At 41.7% G+C, this 21,148-nt stretch overlaps 1 protein-coding gene across 2 annotated transcripts; it reads left to right on the top strand.

Annotated features, from left to right (window-relative positions):
• The first annotated feature begins 689 nt into the window (after nt 1-689).
• Nucleotides 690-15,684, top strand: ankrd34c (ankyrin repeat domain 34C). Of its 2 annotated transcripts, none has more exons than XM_044035533.1 (2): nt 690-714; nt 13,437-15,684. In XM_044035533.1, the coding sequence occupies exon 2, from the start codon at nt 13,487-13,489 to the stop codon at nt 15,080-15,082; it is 1,596 nt and encodes a 531-aa protein (XP_043891468.1). In that variant the 5' UTR covers nt 690-714; nt 13,437-13,486; the 3' UTR covers nt 15,083-15,684. The 2 variants fall into 2 exon arrangements, with proteins under 2 accessions (XP_043891468.1, XP_043891467.1); XM_044035532.1 differs by lacking the exon at nt 690-714 and adding an exon at nt 12,387-12,610.
• Nucleotides 15,685-21,148: the final 5,464 nt, after the last annotated feature.

Here is a 21,148-nt window from a genome sequence, read left to right as displayed (position 1 = left end):
TTTCAGAATATCTTTGTCGCTCATTCCCAGCCTAAAATAAAACTCCATCACGCTATCTCTGTCCATCGTGTAGCTTTAGCCACTCTACTGCCTCTACCTTTGACCTTAGAGGAGGTGCGCTCGATTTGCTTACCCAACTGTCCAGGAACAATGACAGTATTAATTAGTATTTTGTGCGCACATTATACCTACTTTATAAGTTATACTTATTTCGTGTGCACGTTAAACTTATTACGTGGTCACGTTATACTTACTTCGTGGTCACGAAATAGTATTTTGTGCGCACGTTATAGCTATTTTGTGGGCACAGTTATTTTTTTATTTTTTGTCATGTCATGGGCTCTGTGGAATTGAACAATTTGAAGGTTAACAAGACAATTTTGTGTCCTGATGCACCCATCAGGTGGGCGATCTAACAGACCTGAAGAGACGTCGCTGCTGTCGTCTCAGGACTGGAACATTGTGTCTACAATGCCAACATCAAACCGAGACCTGCGGGCCGTGCGGTACAACACAGGGCATGTGTGCTTTGGAAAGACGGACGTTAGTCCGGAGTGAGGAGTAAAGAAGGTATTTCTTCTGGTTCGACTGAATCTCAAGCTGCTGCTGCTGCTGCTGCTGCTGCTTCTTCTACTTCAAACAGTGATCTCCCTCCAAGATGTGGCGAGCTGTGAGGCAAAGATAACTGGTTCTTATCTGGATCTGCTCAGTCAGGTATGAAAGCTGCTGGCCCGGGGGAGCATGAGCGAGGATGTCAGTGTGTTGTTCTCACCGGTGCACTGGGAGCCACTATGCACCACGGATTGGAATTTCGCCGTCCCTTTTAACAACGCGCTGTGTACTTTGATAATGTCGTCCTTGCATCCACCTACTGTGGCAGGCTCATGTCACGCCTGTTTTTGAATTAAAATCAAACAGAAAAAGGGGGAGTTTGTGTTTCAAGTGGACAGAGAGAGAGAGAGAGAGAGTGTCCTCGCTGGCTCTGACTCCGCCGTGAGTCCCTGCCTGGGTTGTGTGTGCAAACAGCAGGACACAAACGCAGGCTGCTCAGCCAACTGTGTCAGATAAACCTCTCAGATTTAGAGAGTAAGCAAGTACGTGAGGACGAGCAGGTGGTGACTTATTGTCTGTTTTTTTGTTATATTCTGGTTGCCAGATCATTTTATTACTTGACATGGAGCAGTGGTTCTCAAGTAGCACCTGAGCAACATGTTGAAGTCACACCATTATTGCCAATGTTAAAATACAGTGGTGTGAATAGGCTGAGCAGATTAAGATGAAGCGAAAAATTACTATTATTTAACTTAATTTTCTATACTTGTGGTCGAAATTCCTCAGCTCCACTCCGGTCAGATACTGTGGTATATACAGTAGAACGGTATTTCTGATTTTTCTTCCAAGTACCACCAGAGGAAGCTGGCGTACCACTCGTAATACACATCCCACAGCTTGAGAACCATGGAGAAAGTAGTAACTTCATTGTAGGTTTATTCCTGAATGAATAATGATCAATTTGAACACTTCTATGGGGACAACAATGTTTGTCAATCAGTCAGTCATAAGTAATTTATGAAAATGAAACATTTTGGACTCCGGTGGATGAATCTCGCACTGAACTGGCACCGACGTCTTCACATTTTCAGGACGTGGGAAAAGCCAATCGCCATTCTTTCCTGCGTAACATGCAAAACACACGTCCACTCTTACTTACTCAGTACTTACGCGACCGTTTGTGCTATCGGGAAAATCCCAACGGTTTCTGAAAACTGAGAAGTTGCACATTATAGCCAACGTGTGGTTATTATGGTCATTTCACTCGCGCTGTTGCGGGAAGCCGGAGAATCAGCATCCGCCAGAGAGGAGAGAGTTGGAAAAACACCTGTGAGACTCAAAAATGTTATTGTAGATATATTTTATACTGTTCAAAATTCTAATTTAGCATGCACACATACATCTGTTGTTTGTGTACAACTTTTCAAAATAAAACTTTGTTTTTCTTCATTTTAAATTAGTACTACACAGTAAATTGTAAGTAACTGCCAGATATTGGAAGTTACTCCATTTCTCTGTCCCTTTTTCGGTTAAAATTAGCAAATAAAAGTCCAGACAGACATTTTGAGGGTCCGGCGTTAAATGGTTAAAGTCATAATACACTCCTATATATGCTACATAATGAGCCTTTTTTAGTGACTACATCCAATCACGTTCAACCACCATTGTGCTCATTGCTATAGTGATCAGTCCTTGTTAACTCGCCAATCTGAAACCCACGTGAAAACAGAAGAGCTAAACATCAATGTGATGATGATTTAATATAGTAAGATTTACACCGATCCACGTCTGTGGCAGCAGCAGCAGCAGACTCGGCCGTCTGCGTGTTCACAGTGGACCAGACGAGTTGGAATTCATTCAGTGTGACAGCTTTCATTGTCTCACCATGTCTTTCTTACAGCACACCGCAATAATTACAGACTCGTGGTACCCACCAAGCTCATATTGCCACATCCCAACACAGTGGATCAGACTGAGCTACAACAGACGCACGCTGTCATCCACCGTCCTATCAGGAACCACAGAGAACAATCATCTCTCTGAACAAAATCCCCCACTCGTCGGCCTTTTGTTGTCAGAGCAGGATCACGGCTAAATGGATTTATTAGAGGAGATGTATGAAGGTGTGATTCAGCTGATTCAGTGGCTCGGTTATTAATTATTGCCCAGCAGAGCATGATTCAGCCTTAAATTAATAGGTGATGGGTGCACATGCCGCCCTTGCAGCCGTGTTTATGGAGCCTCAGATCTATTGTTAGTTCTAGCACCTAGAGAGGACTCATTTTGCAGAGCCCCGGCTGATCCTGTTTGATCCTGTCATGTCTGATTCTGCAGATGAGGCCTGACATCCTTAAGGACATGCAGGAAAGATTTTTGACGTCACCGACAACAGCAGCCACGAAAAAAGCTCCCTCTCTCTCTCTCTCCACCTTGTGCTGCAGAGGAGGTGTATTTTGGTCAGAGTGTCTCATGGTGTCAAAGACGTCACAGCCTCACGGGTGTGAACCACGAGCGGAGTGAAGCTCACTAACTCACTGTCAGAACTCGCGCTCGTCCACATTCTCTGACAGATCCAAACTTCTGACACACGCGGCACTGAAACGGCATCAAAAGCCACATCTGCAGTTCCTGTCAATTAACTACACTGTAAAAAATACACACAATATATGTATATTTGTATATATATGTGTCTGTCTATATATATGTATATATATGTATATATGTATGTGTATATTTATATATATATGTATATATGTATATATATGTGTATATATGTATATATGTATGTATATATATATGTATATATATATATATATATATATATATATAAATAAAAAGACATTGTTTTCCAGTTTTTAAAAGTGAAGCACAGGACGTAGCAGTTAGCCTGAGACGTTAGTCAGGTTAGTCTATTTTTGTATCTTTTCGTATATACAACCTCATTTGTAAAGCACTTTAAGACAACCACAGTGAATCAAATTGCTGTACTGCAGAATAAAGGACACAATTTTTAAAAAAAGGCATAAACTCACACAAGGCAGTCCAAAAACATACAGATTTGGAGATTAGGCAAATCTCTAAATTGACTGTAGGTGTGAGTGTGGGAGTGGATGGTTGTTTGTCTCGTATGTGTCCCTGTGATGGACAGGTGACCTGTCCAGGATGTGACCCTGCCTTTCGCCCTATGTCGGCTGGGATTGGCACCAGCGACCCTCATGTGGAGGATAACGCAGTAGAATATTCAATTCAATTCATTTTTATTTGTAGTGCCGAATCACAACATGCATTATTTCAAGGCAGTGTACATAGACGATAGACCCAACAATTCACACAATGAGCGAGCATGAGGCATCAGTGGAGAGAAAAAACAGAAAGAAATGTCTGACAGAACTCAAAGGTGTGCGGCCATCTGCCTAGACAGGTTGGGGTGGAAGGAAAAACAGTGGACAAAGGAGAGGGAGGGAGTGAAAGGACAAGAGGGAGGTGAGGTAGAGACAGAAGAAAGAGACCAGGAGCAACAACATATATCAAGTTATAAATTTAGACAGGACAGTTCCGAATCAGTGACGATGTGATGGTAACAATTTTAGGTGAAGGGAAAAAAAATCATTAAATCAAATGATGTGAAAAGCCCTGAAATTCTGATTTACAGATCCCTGGATGCACATTGACGTTTGTGTCTTTCTGTTCCAGAGGTTTATCGGATATGTGATAGCACGGAGAGCTTCTGCTCTCTCTGTCCAATAGTGGGGGGGGCGGGGTCAGGACATGTTTTGATTTGGTGATGTGAACAGAGGTGTGACAGACCCTAGCGAAACATCAATTTACCTCTAATTACTTTTGTAGTTGGAGCTTCAGCTGGACGCCTGAAGCTACACACGATAAACTGTCGGGAACACTTGTTGATGACACGGAGAGAGAGTGTGGCGCGCACGAGTGTTCGCCTTGGGTATTGACGGCGAAATTCCTAATGACGCTAACAATACTGTCACCTGTGGATATAACTTGACCACTTGATTAGTGACAAACCATTAAAGTGCCTCCTATTCCCGATATCCAATTAAAGGCTTCACAACAACTCCTAATAAGTGGGGCGTCGAGCTGATAAGCAACCAATTCTGCGGCTTCAAGCCCTCGGCTTCATTAGGAGGACGTGGAGCTTAAAACAGAAAATCCCGCGCCGAGGACATCAAAGTGCCCACTCGACAAAATGGGTAACGAACTCCTTATTAGACATGCACCAATCTCCTAGGATACGGCCAACATATACACAATGGTCATCCGGCGAAATTGTGGGCCTGTATAATGCTCTTGAATAATGTTCTTGAATAATGAGCGTCAGGTTTGCACAGTGAAGACGTGAGCGATGAAGGAGACGGAAGTAACACTTTCCCCAATATGAAAAAAAGTTCAAAGTATGTGTGTGTGTGAAATTGTGTTATAGGCCCTAATCATGAGTGGTAAAAAAAAAAGAAAAAAGGCAGGTTTTAAAGCTGCACTGGAGGCTTTATCCTAAATCTGCCGAGGTAGGAGGGCGGCATTGGTGCAGCTCTGTGTGCGAGGAAGCAGCGGGGTTCGTGCCAGTTCATCGCTGTCGCAGCCCACACATTCGCTTGATACAATCGCAGAGACACCAAATGCCATGAGAATGTCAAACTTGGTCTTTAAAGAGACAACTATGCAGCACAGAGGAGGGAACACAAAAAAGGCACCACAGCAACAGAGGATGTGTGTGTGTGTGCTCTGAACGAGAAGAAGAAGAAGAAGAAGAAGAAGGAGAAATCAAACCCTCTCTGTTGAAAAATACTAATGCAGTCGCTGAGATGGGAAAGATGGGCAGAAAACAAACAGATCTCCCTCGTGAGTTCATTGTCGAAAACGTTGCTTGGGTGGATTTTTACAAAGCATCAAACGTCCTCCTGCGTGACGGCGGCAGATTTCTTAAAAAAAGAAGATTTAAATCAGCTGAGAAATAACGCTGTGGAGTCGTGTTTATACTCCCAGTCAAAAAGGGGAAGATCTATCGACATGAAATTTGACACAGTATTTATAATTATACACATTATGTTTGTATTATCGCTTGATTTTAACCGTTTAACACTGAACGTATCGCAGACATCAAGTTTCGCGTTTCTGCGTTACCGTAATTACGCAACGGTTTGTGCTGTCGGAAAAATTCCAGCGGCTTCTGGAAGCGGAGAAGTTGCACGTCAAAGTCAACGTGTGGTTATTACGGTAATTCAACTCGCGCTGTTGCAGGAAACCAGAGAATCAGCGTCTTTGTCACCAGAGAGATGGAAAAACGCCATTGAGACAAAAACTCAAACATATGTTGCTTTTACATATGTACTGTTCAAATTGTAGATTTAAAAAGAATCAATATCTGGTGTTCGTGTATAACTACAGTGTTTTTTTCTTCATTTTAAATTGTTAATACATTATTTTAACATGGCAGTAAATTGTAAAAAATGGGCAAAAGCACTTAGTTACAGGACATTTTCTGGTCCTTTTATGGTTAAAATAAGCAAAAAAGTCCAGACGGACAGTTTGAGTCCAACATTTTATACGACTATGTTTGTACAGCAGCTCAAAATGGTCAAATCAAACACTTGGGTGGTGGGATTTTCATGTTTTCATATTCCCTGTATCTCATTATACGGTTGTCGCTAAATCCTACACATTGGTCCTTTAAAACTGGAAGTTTGAACTTTTCTTTTTGTGAAACAAAAATGGTTCAATGAGAGGATTGTTGTACAAACTACACTTGACAAACAACTTTTACTTCAGTTGGTAACACATACATTTAGGTTTTACCAGAATATTATGGTATGTCTTGTCTCTAAATATAATTCCGGTTGTAAGCTGTTGAGCCTAGTAATTGCTTCAAAAGTGTTGTTATGTTAGCACCACACTAGCTCATCCTGATGTTATGTTAGCACCACACGAGCTCATTCTGAGGCGACCCGCTAAAACAACAGTATTTCATAAGCCAGCGCCACCTGTCAACTTTCAACAGCCTCCGTTTGTTAATTGTACCCCAAATCCTGAAGCTCCACAGACGGTGCTAAGTACGTCTGCGGGGCCAGTCCCCGGGCTCCGGGTTTACCTGCAGGCCGAGTCACTCACCCTGTGTGGGTTGGGCTAATCCAAAATAGTGAAAACAAAAGGGGGTGTTCTCTGAAGACACGCTGTTGCCTGTGAAACATGGGTGCTCTGAAAACACCCCCATTAGCACTTGGTACTTTCCTCCTGATTAAATTAACCATAGACTGTATGAAATTAACATGGCAAAAAATAAAATATTTTGCCATGTTGAAGGTTAAAATTTATGTAACCCATTGGTTAATAATAAATGGGTCAGTTTGTCCTCATACCTACTGTTGCTGACTATTATTCTCTGTTTAAGTAATATCATAAGTAATTATGTAAGTATGTATGATTCGTGCTGATATCGTATTGGATCGGTATCGGCCAATCCTCAAGGCTGCAATATCGGTATCGTATCGGAAGTGAAAAAGTTGTTTCGGGACATCCCTAAAGTTTTTGCATCAAAATTGTGCCACATTCTCATAAATAGCCATAGTTTTACTTAATGAATTCATGTATTTTCATTATGTTATGCTGCCTAAACTTTGTGTTTTTATTCACTCAAAATATCAAACACAAACATAAGTCATAAATCTCGTCTTCCTGACAGACGTCTTTGCCCCACATCCACAGTTAAAGCTGTGATAAAGGGCTTTGAAAAAGCAACACAAAGGAAAGTGTCGTGGGACTGTGAGGGTTAAAGTCTAAAAATACTATGAGTCTGACACATCAGTACCTTTTTTTTTCACTTGGCTGTCATCATTGTTGAATTTCCCACCATCCTCAGATATATGTGAGTGAAAGCAGACATTTATTCAGATAAGACATCAAGATGAAAGACACGGTGGCCAGATCAGAGTCATCCATTCCATATGTCACATATTCATAAGCTCTAAGTCATTTTTTTTAAACTTTCTTATTTTAAAAGGCTACCGACATCACATAAAAATCCTCCTATACTGACTACTGTGGGAAGCAGACTCTGAATTTAATAGGTGCTGATAACTTTTGCGTGTACTTCGTCAGGGTTTATTAATAGTCTCAGGCGCTCGTCTGTTGAGTAAAAATCTCATAATGCAAAAGGAAGAAGTGGTTATATTTAGATGGCAAGGGGGAGGAAGAGCATCAGCTGCGATGTAAGATATCTGAAAATGGAAACTGTTCCCTGGGGTGGCGGCGCTTATTCGCTCCACTTTAATTATTTATTTCCCCCCTTTAATGCACCACCGGCAGCAGCAGCAGCAGCGTCACAGGGGCAAAGATCACGTCGAATGAAGACTGCTGACATCCCAGTGGCGCCCCGTGTTAATGACTATGTCGAAAAGCAGCGAGCTTTGTCCATCGTGTCCTGCTCGGCGTCCAGGTCTGTCCGTGACACAGGTCACTTTGAGTCGAGTGCACAAAAAGTTGGGCTTTAAATGTGCAAAAGTAATCAGTAAAAAATAATTCCATGACATTTTCTCACAGCTTTTTTTAGGTCTTGAAATCATAATTGTATTTTTCTAAATACCAAACATAGACTAAATGATTAAATTGGACCTGTTGCAGAACCTATTTGAAGCCAGCTGTCAATCACTCTGACATCCATTTATTGTTTACTTTCTACCAAGCGGTAACGTAAAGTATCAAAATATCAAATAAAAGTGCATGTTCTATTGAAGAAGGTCTGAAAATGGCAATCGAGACCATTTACTCCTCAGGATAATGTTTACTGACTTAAATCAAGTGAGAAGTAGACTCATTCCCATAGACCCTCATTCAAAGAGAGCTTGTTTTCCTTCAATTAACCACCTCCTAATGTTAATTACTACTTCACTCCTGGGCTGAAAGACCACATCTATCATCAAATATCAAAACAAATTGATTTTAAAGCTTAAAGCTCCAGTGTGTAACTTCTGTTGCTCTCATCTCTCACTCATATTTCAGAGAACCAGGGTTAATTCCTTAACCCAAACTCCTCTTTCAACATTCGCTTCAGCTCATTCATGTTTCAGAGACCCCTGGGCACAATTGCATCACCCAAAGTTTGCTGCCTTCTCACTTTACTTCACTTTACACAGTTGTTGCACGTCTGCCTTCCCTCCCGCCGTCAGTCAGGATGTACAACACATGACTCTGTGTGTCTCCACAGACACAAAAACAAAACACAGCTATACTGACAAACACAGAGAGAGAGAGTTCTGTGTTTATGTTCATGTTAAAAGTCTGATCTTTGTCGGCCTTAGACAATAATTCGATTTCCGAATAGTCCGACTACAAATCAAGCTAGACTTAGTCAGACTAACATACCTGGATTCATAGTCTGATTACTCCTGCATATATAGGCTTAGTCGGACTGGAGTCGGACTTGGCGTTCTGCGTATGCACCAAAATGTCCTCCTCTGTGTTTGACCAGGAAGTACAAGGAGACGACATATCGACAACAGCGGTGGCGTAACAGACGCAAGTTGTCTTGTCTTAGTTGGACTACAGCCTTAGCTTGATTAAACTGTGCATGTAAACATACTGACTGTCGTCTCTTTTGACAGTAGATTGACTGTAACTTTGTAGTGAGAATTACACACTACAGCTTTAAAACAGAACCGTGGGCGTCTGCCTCGCCTGGTTGGGTTTAAAAGGAGGGGAAAAAAAAGGTTCTGATATAAAATCCGCCTTTTTTTTGTCTGTCCATTCACTCTGACCATATAAAGATAATTGACCCAATCAAGGCTATTTGCGGAGACTCAAAAATGACTGACACACTGCCTTGACTCCAGCGACGCGCACACGACTGAGTGACACGTCGCCTTGACTTGGCGATACAGTATACGTACGTGTGCTATTTTAGACACCCACCTTTTCCATGTGCCTTCGCGTAAACAACATGTCTCCGGGGACCGGGCAGGCAATCACAGGTGAGAAATCACTGGCAGCATTGACGACTGGAGTCCTGAGACGTCAAGTGTTTGGACGAATGATAAAGTGATTACTCCCAGGCTCAGAGGAAAAGAGCAGGGGTCAGAGGACTAATGATTGAACACGGTGGCGATGGTGGTGGTGGTGGTGGAAGAGGAGAGGCTTATACTTACATAAAACGTTCAAAAAAAAAAAACAAAAAAAAAAAACACACAGATATACACACCAGTATCAAAATGTATTTGAATAAATGCCATAAAAGGCTTGTGGTCCATGGTGGAATGTTATGTGTCTGATTTACCTGTTCCTTGCAGGGCTGAGAACATCACTGTTCTCATTAGAAACTGCTTCAGTGCTGTCTCATAGCAACCTAAAAATAGAAATGTCCCTATTAGACTGTATAGCTGTGATGGCTGCTACCAGTGTTGGTCTCCTTAATCGTGCAGTATATATGTATATGTCTATATATATATATATATATATATATATATATATATATATATGTATGTGTGTGTGCGTGTATATATATACACACACATATATATGTGTATTATATACATACACATATATATGTCAAGAGAATAAATCAATTTCACACCTATGTGTATATATATATACATATATATGTATATATACATATGTATATACATATATATATACATACATATATGTATGTATATATATGTATGTATGTATGTATATATATAGGTGTGAAATTGATTTATTCTCTTGATTCGCTGAGCGGTGAAACATGCCAGTCAGAGACGCAGGTGGTGGGGAGATTTGCATAAATGATGTGAAATTGATAATAATGAGGTTACAAGGTAATCACAGCTTGTTTTTGGACGTTTCCTGGTGATTTTTTAAATGTGCAGAAGACGAAGGAGGTTCGAATGCCCCGATGCCTCCGTGTGGCATTTCCTGGGCGAGGAGGAGCAGTGCAGTGTGGATGCTAAACTAGGACAATTCATTTTTGTTTATTTATTTATTTATTTATTTATTTATTTATTTATTTTCTCACACACACATGCTGGAAGACAAATTGTCTCAGCTGTGGCCTTGCGGGGCATTTGCAGAGGAAACCTGCGTTTAGTCTAACGACACCACTGTGACGCTCCTCGCCAGTGAGAGATTCAACACTAGAGTGATGTAACAACGTGGTGATAGAATACATGGGGTATGTTGATATATATACTGGGATATTTCAAGAAAAACAAGGTGTTAATAAAAAAAAACAACATATTACTGGATCAGATATTAGAAAAACCTAAACTCCTCCTCCTATGATACAAAAACCATCACTAAGCACAGGCTATAAAGACACCACCGTTAGTTATGTGACCAAAATGTGACGCTGCAGTCTTCTTGTGAGCGACATGGACTTATTTTATCATGACAGAACACATAAATGAAACAGATAAGTGCAATTGTGTAAAGTAAAAGACAAGATCAGACTGGTATTTTCAGTAGCCAACGATATCATATCTTACCAGAAAACGCTGATATTGATGCAGTGTTTTTTTTGTTACCATTTTACTGTTCTTTATGTCACTATTTTACTGTTTTACTTCTATTCTTTAATTGATTTTATGTTGTATACATTGTATGTTGCTTTGCCTTTAATTGGTCCAAGGTTGTTAATGTGCTCTAGAAATGAAGTGGACTTGACTTTACAATTCTCAATTTTAATTCTTTTAATTGTTCTTTATTGCACATTACTTACCGCTCTTATATAAATGTGGCTGTGATTGTTTTAAGTCAAGATTGCTTGTGTGTCTACTCTTTGTTTATTGTGTGTTTTTTTTCATTTACACGGCAGAGAAATCGATTTACTCGTATACTTGGACTGGGCAAGTTGTCTGATTGCCTTTCTTAGTCGGACTATGACCTTAGCTTGATTAAACCGAGTGTCAACTCATTTGACAGTGACTGTAACGTTGTAGTGAAAGGTTACACACTACAGCTTTAAAAAAGTCTTTGTTTTTGTTCAGCAAACTGCAAAATATTTCCTTTTTAGGGACAATAAAGTCCTGAAATGAATTTAGAAATGGCTCCATGTCACTTTTCCATGTCTGATGCCGATAACTGAATAACACAATCGTTGTACACCTTTTTATGCTGTTAACAGCACATTTGTGCTGACGCATTCATGTCTCAAAAACCATATTTTTTCAGCTGTGTCACAAATATTCTTCTCCCATACAGAGGGGAAATAAACAGCCGTCGACATGACTCAGCTAAAAATACTGCTGCTGATTCTTTATTCACATTTTTTTCTTACACTTTCTAACATATAAGTGTTTTGGATTGTATCGAATTCGACATGTTGTATGTGGACACAGGTGATTCTGACACAAAGTGTCATATCACTATCACATTTACTATTTCTAAAGCAAATTGACTCACAAATTGGAGCATGAACGAGTGTTAATCCCTCATTTCCATCAGGTCTGAAGCCCATTCCCTGTTTTCATTTACAAATTATCCCGTGGAATAATTACAACACACACACACACAGAACATTTACATGTCTTTGAGAGGTGGTCAACACTGGTTGTGTCCTGCTGTACATTCTGTGTCGAGTTTTTTTTCCTTTTTTTTTCCTCCATCAGACGCGATTTATTTTTGGCCGACTCTGACGTCAAGAGAATACACGTTTCATTCAACAGGCAAGAAAGTAAGTTATTTATAACCCGCAGCTTCTTCAGGTTGTGATCCTTGAGTGCGCAGTGAAAGAAATACTCCCCATTGGACTGATGGTAGCGCGCGCGTGTGTGTGTGTGTGTGTGTGTGTGCGCCATCCTAAGCAAAAGCCGCTCACACCCACAGCTCGTGCGTTACGGTGCCACAGAGTTACGCGTCTCCCTGGAATGAGACCTTGAACCAGGACGCGTTGATGGAGACAGAAGTCGCGGCTGAAGAAAAACGGGTATTTTTTATTTTTTATGGCGAAGAAGTGCAACAAACTTTCCATTTCTATTTGTCTTCTATTTGATTCCCACATTTTCTCCTCGACTTCTTCCCACCTAAAGCCAGAGGACACACTTTGAGCATGGAAACGCACTCCTGCGACCAGGTGAGAGGATCAGCGCACGTTTAAAAGATAAATAATTAGGAAATTCGTGTCGTGTGCTTGCGTCACCGCGTGTTTTCTCCATCTTAAATGGGGAGGATTATCAACATACATGTGCAGGCTTTACATACTATGCATATATACATGCATGTTTACATTCCAGCTATTTATAAATAGGATTGGAAAGAGCGGCGCGTTCCATTTGTGATGGAGCGCGTCTCTGCCGCCAAGTTGTCCAAAGACAGGATCAGTGACAGCGACTCTGTCTTTATCCCTGTGATGTTATTTCACGTCGTCTTGTTTTTGCGACACATGTTCAGTGTTTTTCTAATTTAGACTTCACGACGGCGAGTGCAGCTGTTTTTTTTTACAGTAAATATGACAGAAATGGACACAGGCAAAGCTGCCGTTGTGAGTCTGCTTCATTCATTCACTTTTATTTTGATATTCCTGTTTATTTGACGCCTGATCATCATCGATAGTGTGTGTGTGTGTGTGTGAGAGAATCTACAGGTGCTGTCACCATGTCTGTCCCCCGCATGCACATGGCCATATGATCAGCATCCTAAATTTGGAAAAGAAAACACTTTTATTCCGCCTGTAACGCCTACATTGGACCTATTATATAATAATGATTACATTTCCTTTATCATAAGTCTGTAATAGTGACTTACATTTGTATGTGTTGATGCTGTGACAGACTGCCACCTGGTGGCGGTGATTATTTTTGGAAAATAAAACAAAAGGAGAAAGAGGAAATGTGGTAGTGAAATGATAAAGATGTTGTTGATACCGGACTGAACTGTTCTGATGATTCTTTTGCCCAAAGGGCCGCGAGCTGTAAGTTCACCACTGACGAGACCTGCGAGCGGCTGCGAGATGGCCGACATTCTGGAGCTGCGGACGGACGGGAACTCACTCCTGAAGGCGGTGTGGCTCCGCCGCTTGAGACTCACCCGGCTCCTGCTGGAGGGCGGCGCCTACATCAACGAGAGCAACGAGCGCGGCGAGACGCCGCTCATGGTGGCCTGCATGTCCAGACACACGGACCAGCAGAGCGTCAGCAAGTCCAAGCTGGTGAAATACTTGCTGGACAACCAGGCCGACCCCAACATACAGGACAAAACGGGTAAGACGGCGCTGATGCACGCCTGCATCCACAAGGTGGGACACGAGGTCGTGGATCACCTGCTGAGCAACGGAGCCGACCCCAGCCTGGAGGACAAGAGCGGGGCCTCGGCTCTCGTCTACGCCATCAATGCGGACGAGAAGGAGACGCTGAAGCTGCTCTTGGACGCGTGCAAAGCGAAAGGAAAGGAGGTTATTATAATCACCACAGACAAGTCGCCGTCTGGCGCCAAAACGACCAAACAATATCTAAACGTGCTCCCGTCGCCGGGGCTGGACGAGAGGTCCTCCCCGACCTACTGCACCTCTCCGTCTGATATCGATGTCACCGCATCGCCCACCCCAGAGCAAGAGCAACAAAACACGGTCTTCAGTTTTCAGTCGAAGCTGAAAACGTCCGCTTCGGCTTCGAAGCTCTCCAGCGGGCCCACGTCGCCAACGCGGCGAACTGCCAACCCCAAACGTGCACGTTTGCCTCAGCTGAAGAGGCTGCAGTCGGAGCCTTGGGGGCTGATCGCTCCGTCTGTCCTGGCCGCAGCCGCCGCCGCCGCCCATGAGGAGGCTAAGAAATCCAGCTCTGACGACGATGTCGTCACGGGGATGAACGGACTCTCGCTGAGTAAGAGGTCAGTTTTATCCCGACAGAACAGCGTGGACGGGAAGGAGAGCTTCCTCCCGCTCGTAGGCGAGCAGGCCTGCAAGGTCACGACCTCACTGTCGGGCCCTCCGACGTCTAAAGCATCGTACGAGAGATCGCTGGGCCAGCACCAGCCGCTGGCACGGCGCAGCACTGTGCCCACGGAGCAGGAGAACAGCAGCTGCAGCAGCGGCGCAGCCAGCCTGAGGGACACGGTGCAAAGGAGGCGCCTGGGGAACGACCATTATGACTCAGACTCGCAGCTCTACTCAGACTCTGCCATGCTAGACTCTCCTAAGGTCCCAGTGGAGCGAAGAAAGCTCAACACTTCTCCTCTGGCAATGCTGACCAGCTCCAAAGAATCTCTCGACAGCAACGCCAGCACGTCCTCTCCCAGCACGGCGCGCAGGCGGGCGCCGGGCCTCCTGGAGAGGAGAGGCTCGGGCACGCTGCTGCTGGACCACATCTCCCACACCAGGCCCGGCCACCTGCCCCCGCTCAACGTCAACCCCAACCCTCCCATCCCAGATATCGGGGTCAGTTGCAAGGCCTCGTCGCCTCTGGCCACAGGTATTAGGTCCATCGCTCCGGTAGCACCAAACACACCAAAGAGAGGCAGCCTCAAGTGCAAGAAGAAGCTTGTCCGACGGCACTCTATGCAAGTGGAGCAGATGAAGCAGCTTTCGGATTTTGAGGAGCTGGCTCATTAGATTGTGACGGTGATTATGCAGCATATTCCACGGGAGTAGAAGCGGCCACATCATTAATTGTCAGGAAGTTTGTCGCCATATAGGTTACATTCAAGTTCACTCTCTCACAGCCATCTAGATGTTGAGAAATGTATCATTTAGATTATATATAATCTAAATTATGTGTGTGTGTGTGTGTACAGTACGTGTGTTTTGAAACTGAGCAATATAGATAGATTTCCTCCATGTTTCAACCAACCTTATGGGTTATTATCTTTTAAAGGTCCACTTTGTAAGATTTAGGAGTATTTATCGGCACAGATTGAACATACAGTACTACCCTTAAGTATGTTTATTTTTGTTTTACCTCTAGTTAACCACGAAAGCCTCGCTGAGATTCAAAAGCTCTTTTAAACAGGGATATACAGGTGAGACAGTATAGAATAGAATAGAAAAAGCAGTCAAACTTACACGGACATAGTATTCATGAAATATTCACCAAAAGAAGAATAGTCATAAAATATTAAAATGTACACCCATAACAATTGATCTGTGATTCAGTTACAGTCAGATTCACGTGACTCTGAGTTCAAAGTAAATCTGAAAACATTCTTTTGACACCAGGATTCATATATATATGTATATATATATATATATATATATATACATATATATATGTTCATTCATTCATTCATTCTCTATCGCTTTTATCCTCCACAAATGCAGCTGACATAGGGTGAAAGGCAGAACAGGTGGTCAGTCCATCACAGGGACTCAAATGATATAGATTTTCAAATTATTCCAAGCTGATGGAGCTGCAGAGTCGAACATTTAATAAAAGAAATAAGAGAAAGTGGTGATTTTTGCCTTTTAGCGGCCGGGTCATACTTCCTGCGTTCCGTGTCTGTGGTAGAGCTGCTCTGTGCCTTCGTGTGGTTCTTCAGTACTGGACTCATTCCAGTCCAGTATTTCTCACCAGGAGTTCAACGCTTTTTCCACGACACAGTTCCAGCACGGCTCTACTCGGCACGTTTCTTTTGTGTTTTTTTCTTAGTACCTGCTCTGCTTGAGGCGATACGAAAAGTGACGTCGACATACTGTTGGCACGGCGTCCGACACAAGAATCCAACCGGACAATGCCGTTAACTGTAGATCAGTTAAAAAAAGACTTGCGTCAATCTCCGACATTTAGCAAGGAGTTCTCTGTGAGTCTGGTGTATTTAGTGGCAGCACTGCCGAAAAGCCGCCAATCGACCCCCGTACTTGCAGGAAGTACGGAACAATTCTGTGAAGAAATGAAATTCTAACGATTCAAGAACCGCTTAAAAGTCGGCAGTTACTAGTTGATCTGGTAACTGCAGTTTCATGCGGCCGTGCTATGATGACTCCGCCCACGTTGAGGAGGTACTATGAGAGCCGTGCCGTGCCGTGCCGGGACTGTACAGTTGGAAAATCACAATTAGTTGCTCAAATGTGGGTACCACCACTTCCTCGTATAACTTCAAGCAAGTTTCCATGGATAGCATCTTTTTGACCAAAACAAGACCGCACCACCATCTGTCACGTATGTCACACTGACCCCGTCTGACCTCCGTGCGACAAGTACGACCGTGGCCTTTAGGCTAAAGATCGTGCTTTACTTAAGGCCGCCGCGTTTCCATGAATTCCGCGAATCCTCCATTTTCAGTTACAGTCTGTCGTCTCACCACTAGATGTCACTAATCCTTACACACTGGACCTTTCGCATCAAGCCGCGTGTACGTCACAGTTTTGAATGTAAACGCCAAGACACCTCTGAACTATCGCTCTCTTTACGTGACAATGTAATGTGTCGGGAACACAGGGTCCATTTTCTCTGTAGCCAGCCGGCGGCCACTTGGGTGCACTTTGTCCATATGTAATTAACACTATTAATGGACTCGTATTGAAGAAAAAAAAAAAGAAAAACAAAGGAAAAAAAAACATGTGATGCACTTGTCTAAGATGTAGCTTTGAGTAATAGAGAATTTGACTGTTTGTAGCAAATGTGTACAAAGTGCCTTCGAGACAAAGAGGAGAAAAAAAAAGAGTGGACGGATACATTTGACGTGTTGAGGTCGTCGTTAACTAATGATGATGTAACCAAAATGTGTTTTTATGTCGGTGTTGTTGGTTTCAATGAAGACGTTGAACGTGTGTGTGTGCGCGATGTGAATGAATGAGTGAATGAACTTCTTGCCTTAAGAAACAGGTAAACCACTATGGGCTATGTGTCACAGCACTTTAATGCTAAAAAAAATAAATAAGTAGAAGTTAGTTGCTATTAACAGTGTTAAAATGTATATATATAAATTTGTATAAATATATATATATACTTTCAAAGCACATTAAAAGTCTTGACGAGGAATTCAAGAGAAACGCCGAATGACATTTGACCCCTCCCCCCCCCTCAGTCACATTGGTGAAACAATTAAAAAAAATGTCATTTCACGCTAACGGCAATCAAACACTTAAAGATCATACAGCTTCCATGTACCTTACCTGTGAAGCCTTGCTTCTGTTTAGGAGTCGAAAACATAATTTAATCGATAGTATTTTTGCTAGTAGTTTTGTTGTATATTCCGAATAAATGTCTCTAACTTGTGAATTTCTCGTTTGTTTGTTTTCACACACACACACACACACACATGCAGACACAGCTCATTAGAAGGATCACCAGTTATTTCCTCAGGCTCGCGCTCTCTGTAATCCATTTGTGCTGAGATGATGGCACACATCAGCACTGTCACTGTGATTATGTCACAGACACACACACACACACACACACACACACACACGTCTTGGCAGCTCCATCATCCTGACCCTGCAGGGCCGCTTGTTTCGAGGCGCACACGCGTGTGTTGTAATCAGCGAGTAATTTAGTGTGTACTGTGCCGTTTCAGTCACAGGGACACGTTATCGTGATGGAAGACTGCAGCTGTGTTATTCGGATGATAGAACGTTCAGAAGTACAGTCGCAGGTTGCCACTGGCTTTGTTGTTGTTGGCCTTCCTGATGCAAAATGATGATTCGTATGTGCGTTCAATTCTGTAATCTTTGGCCTTTTGAATGGAACAATGTGATTTTCCATATGAAATAGTGAATTTGGGGTTCCACACCACGTCACACCAAATATTTGACAATTGTAGCCTGTAGAAGCAGTTGTTCTGTAGATTTTCTGAATGTTTCTGGTTGTATTCTACCACAACAATTGAGGAATGATCATATATGATTATTATAACATTGTAAAACAAAGGTTTTCCACTATACTATATATATATATATATATATATATATATATATATATATATATATATATTATATATATATATATATATATGTATATATATATATATATTTTAAAGGTAAAGTTAGTACATCTCAGGAAGCAAACATATTTACTAGCCCTTCTTCATTATTAATGAACTCAGTTTCTTTGAATTTACTACACTACACATGCAGTAACGCCGCCTTATGCAAAGTCAGTAGCAAAATATCCACAGTGTCTTAAAATGTGTGTGTTTTTTTTAAGGTCCTGCTGTCAATGTACTGAACTGAAGAAGTGCTTTAAATGCTGCTCTCGTTGATATTTTCTTTACAATATTAATAGTTCAATCGTATGTATGAGGTAAGAAGAGGGATATAAACATTCCATTATGTACTACACTATATTTCATGTTATTTACATATGGGTCTCCTTGTGTGTGTGTCCTGATCAAAATTCAGAAAAGGCTGTGGATCTGTGGAACATCTGCACAGAGGACTTACAATGATATACTTCACTTTTCAAACTTAAAAAAAACCCTTTAAATTCTGATTATTAATACATACATGAAGATGAAGTAATATTTTGAAGACTTAGAAGTTCTGCAGAGTTTTTGAAGCTCTGGTTTATTTTGTTTTGGCTCATTTTAATACCAGCACTGGTGATTTGGGTCATTTTAGAATATGTGGAGGCCACGGGCCGAACATGACCCCACATGCATTGTAGTGTCGCTCTGCATCTGTTGGCTATAAAATGATTTCCATCACAGCTGGAATAGTGTGTTCTCCGTTTGCTTTGCTGCCCCCAAGCGGCCACACTGGATGCTGCACATGGAAAACTGTATCATGTGCTGAAGTAAAGTTCCACCAAGCGGCCACATGGCTTCACCAAAGTTTAAACTTTCCATTGCTGCATTTTCAAGAGCACTTCTGTTAAATCATGTGTCTTTGCAGGAGCAGCAAAATTAACTGTTATTGGTTCTATTTATTAATCAACTTTTAAACGACCATCAACTCCTGATCAAATAAGCAAAATATTCAAACTATGCTATTTTGTTGCTCATAAAGTAAGATGCACTTTTTTACTTATTATTCATATTTTATCAGTTTTACTTATTTACAGGTTGCTTTTGCATCATAAATAAATTTTTTAATCTAAACTATTTTTCGTTCCATATCAAAACAATTTTGAAATTCAATTCTATCCATTATTGCTTTATATTATGTTGTTTTTTTTCACAAAAGGTTGACCTTTTTTACCCACTTTATAAGCCCCTCCTGACCAGACTAGACACTCAGTGGTCTCAGTGGAAACTAAAGTAATAGTCAATAGAAATTGCACTTCCTGTACTATTTTTTTTGAGTTTATAACGCCTGAAATAATCATCAAATTTGACATATTGGGACCAGAATGAAAAGACATATTTTGTTAATGTACAATTCTAGGTATATATAGTATATCTAGGTTAAAATATTTCAAAATGTGTCTTAAACTACAATAAGGAATAAGAAAAAGACGTTTACAACCAACGCTCCAGCAGATGTCACCAAAGGCTCACCAACACAATCCGAGTGCCTTTTTTAAAAAAACAGTTTAGACACAAGACTGTGTATCTTCTTTTTTCTTCTTCTTCTTCTTTTTTACATCCACAGTTACCAATCAAGTCTAAGAACAGAGAGGACTTTATATAGCATCAAATTACATCCTTAACTCCTACCAGCAAATTGCTGTTGCAGACAAAAGAAGAAACCCATCAGCAGCAGCAGCAGCAGCAGCAGCAGCAGCAGCGCTAAGATGACAGTAATTATTAGAATCACACCCACAGATAGAAATGAAAGCCTGATCAGACTTGCACTGAAGCATCTGACTCCTGAGATACAGCGCTTTGTCGTCAAGAGCAACGATTTAAAGCGCAGGGGCCTAAATATAGAGGCTTGAGTTTTCATGGTGACACCTGAGTGTGTGTGTGTGTGTGTGCGTGACATATTTATGTTTACATCACATGTCCAAAGGTCAGTGCACAAAGTCAGACAGTTATGTCATCGCCATTGTCTTCTGTCTATACAGTCATTTGCTGCACGTGCAGGGGCCAAACTTCAGCGACAGGAACACCTGACACTCACTCAAACTTCTCTCCATGCTGAAAAAACTGTCGTTCATTTTTATTAATACACTACTAAAAAAAAAGGGTTCTGCCAGACTCCAGTCTCACATGTTCCAGTGCTTTAGAGGTGACCGGGCTGTCTTTCTTGTTGGCGCAACACCAAGCCCTGGTCATGTGACTGTGCTACACACACCCACTTCCCCTGTCTCTCTCTCTCCCAGTATGGTAACTGCTAAAATTAGAGAGACGTTTCGGAACACCCAGTACTAATCCGACAAATGCTTTGAGATCTCATTGTTTCTCGCTGTCTAAAGCAAATTTCCTCAGAAACACTTCCACGTATTTACCTTCATCATGCATTAGTAGATACATGTTCACACTGCTCTGTTTGTACGACTGTCACACTGTGTGTACATTGCACTACTTGCACTATGTTGCCTAATATTCTGCACTTAACCTTTACATAGATAGATAGATAGATAGATGGATAGATAGATAGATAGATAGACAGACAGATAGATAGATAGATACAGATAGATACAGTAGATAGATAGACAGATAGATGGATAGACAGATAGATAGATAGATAGATAGATAGATAGATAGATAGATAGATAGATAGATAGATAGATAGATAGATAAATGTGAATATTTTCAGCTTTCTTTGCTCCATAGAACAAATAAATAATTCTGTGGACAA

Source organism: Solea senegalensis, linkage group LG10 (assembly GCF_019176455.1).
Source record: "Solea senegalensis isolate Sse05_10M linkage group LG10, IFAPA_SoseM_1, whole genome shotgun sequence".
NCBI lineage: Eukaryota > Metazoa > Chordata > Actinopteri > Pleuronectiformes > Soleidae > Solea > Solea senegalensis.
The sequence above is the reverse complement of the archived record's forward strand: the minus strand, read 5'-3'. Positions and strand labels throughout refer to the sequence as shown.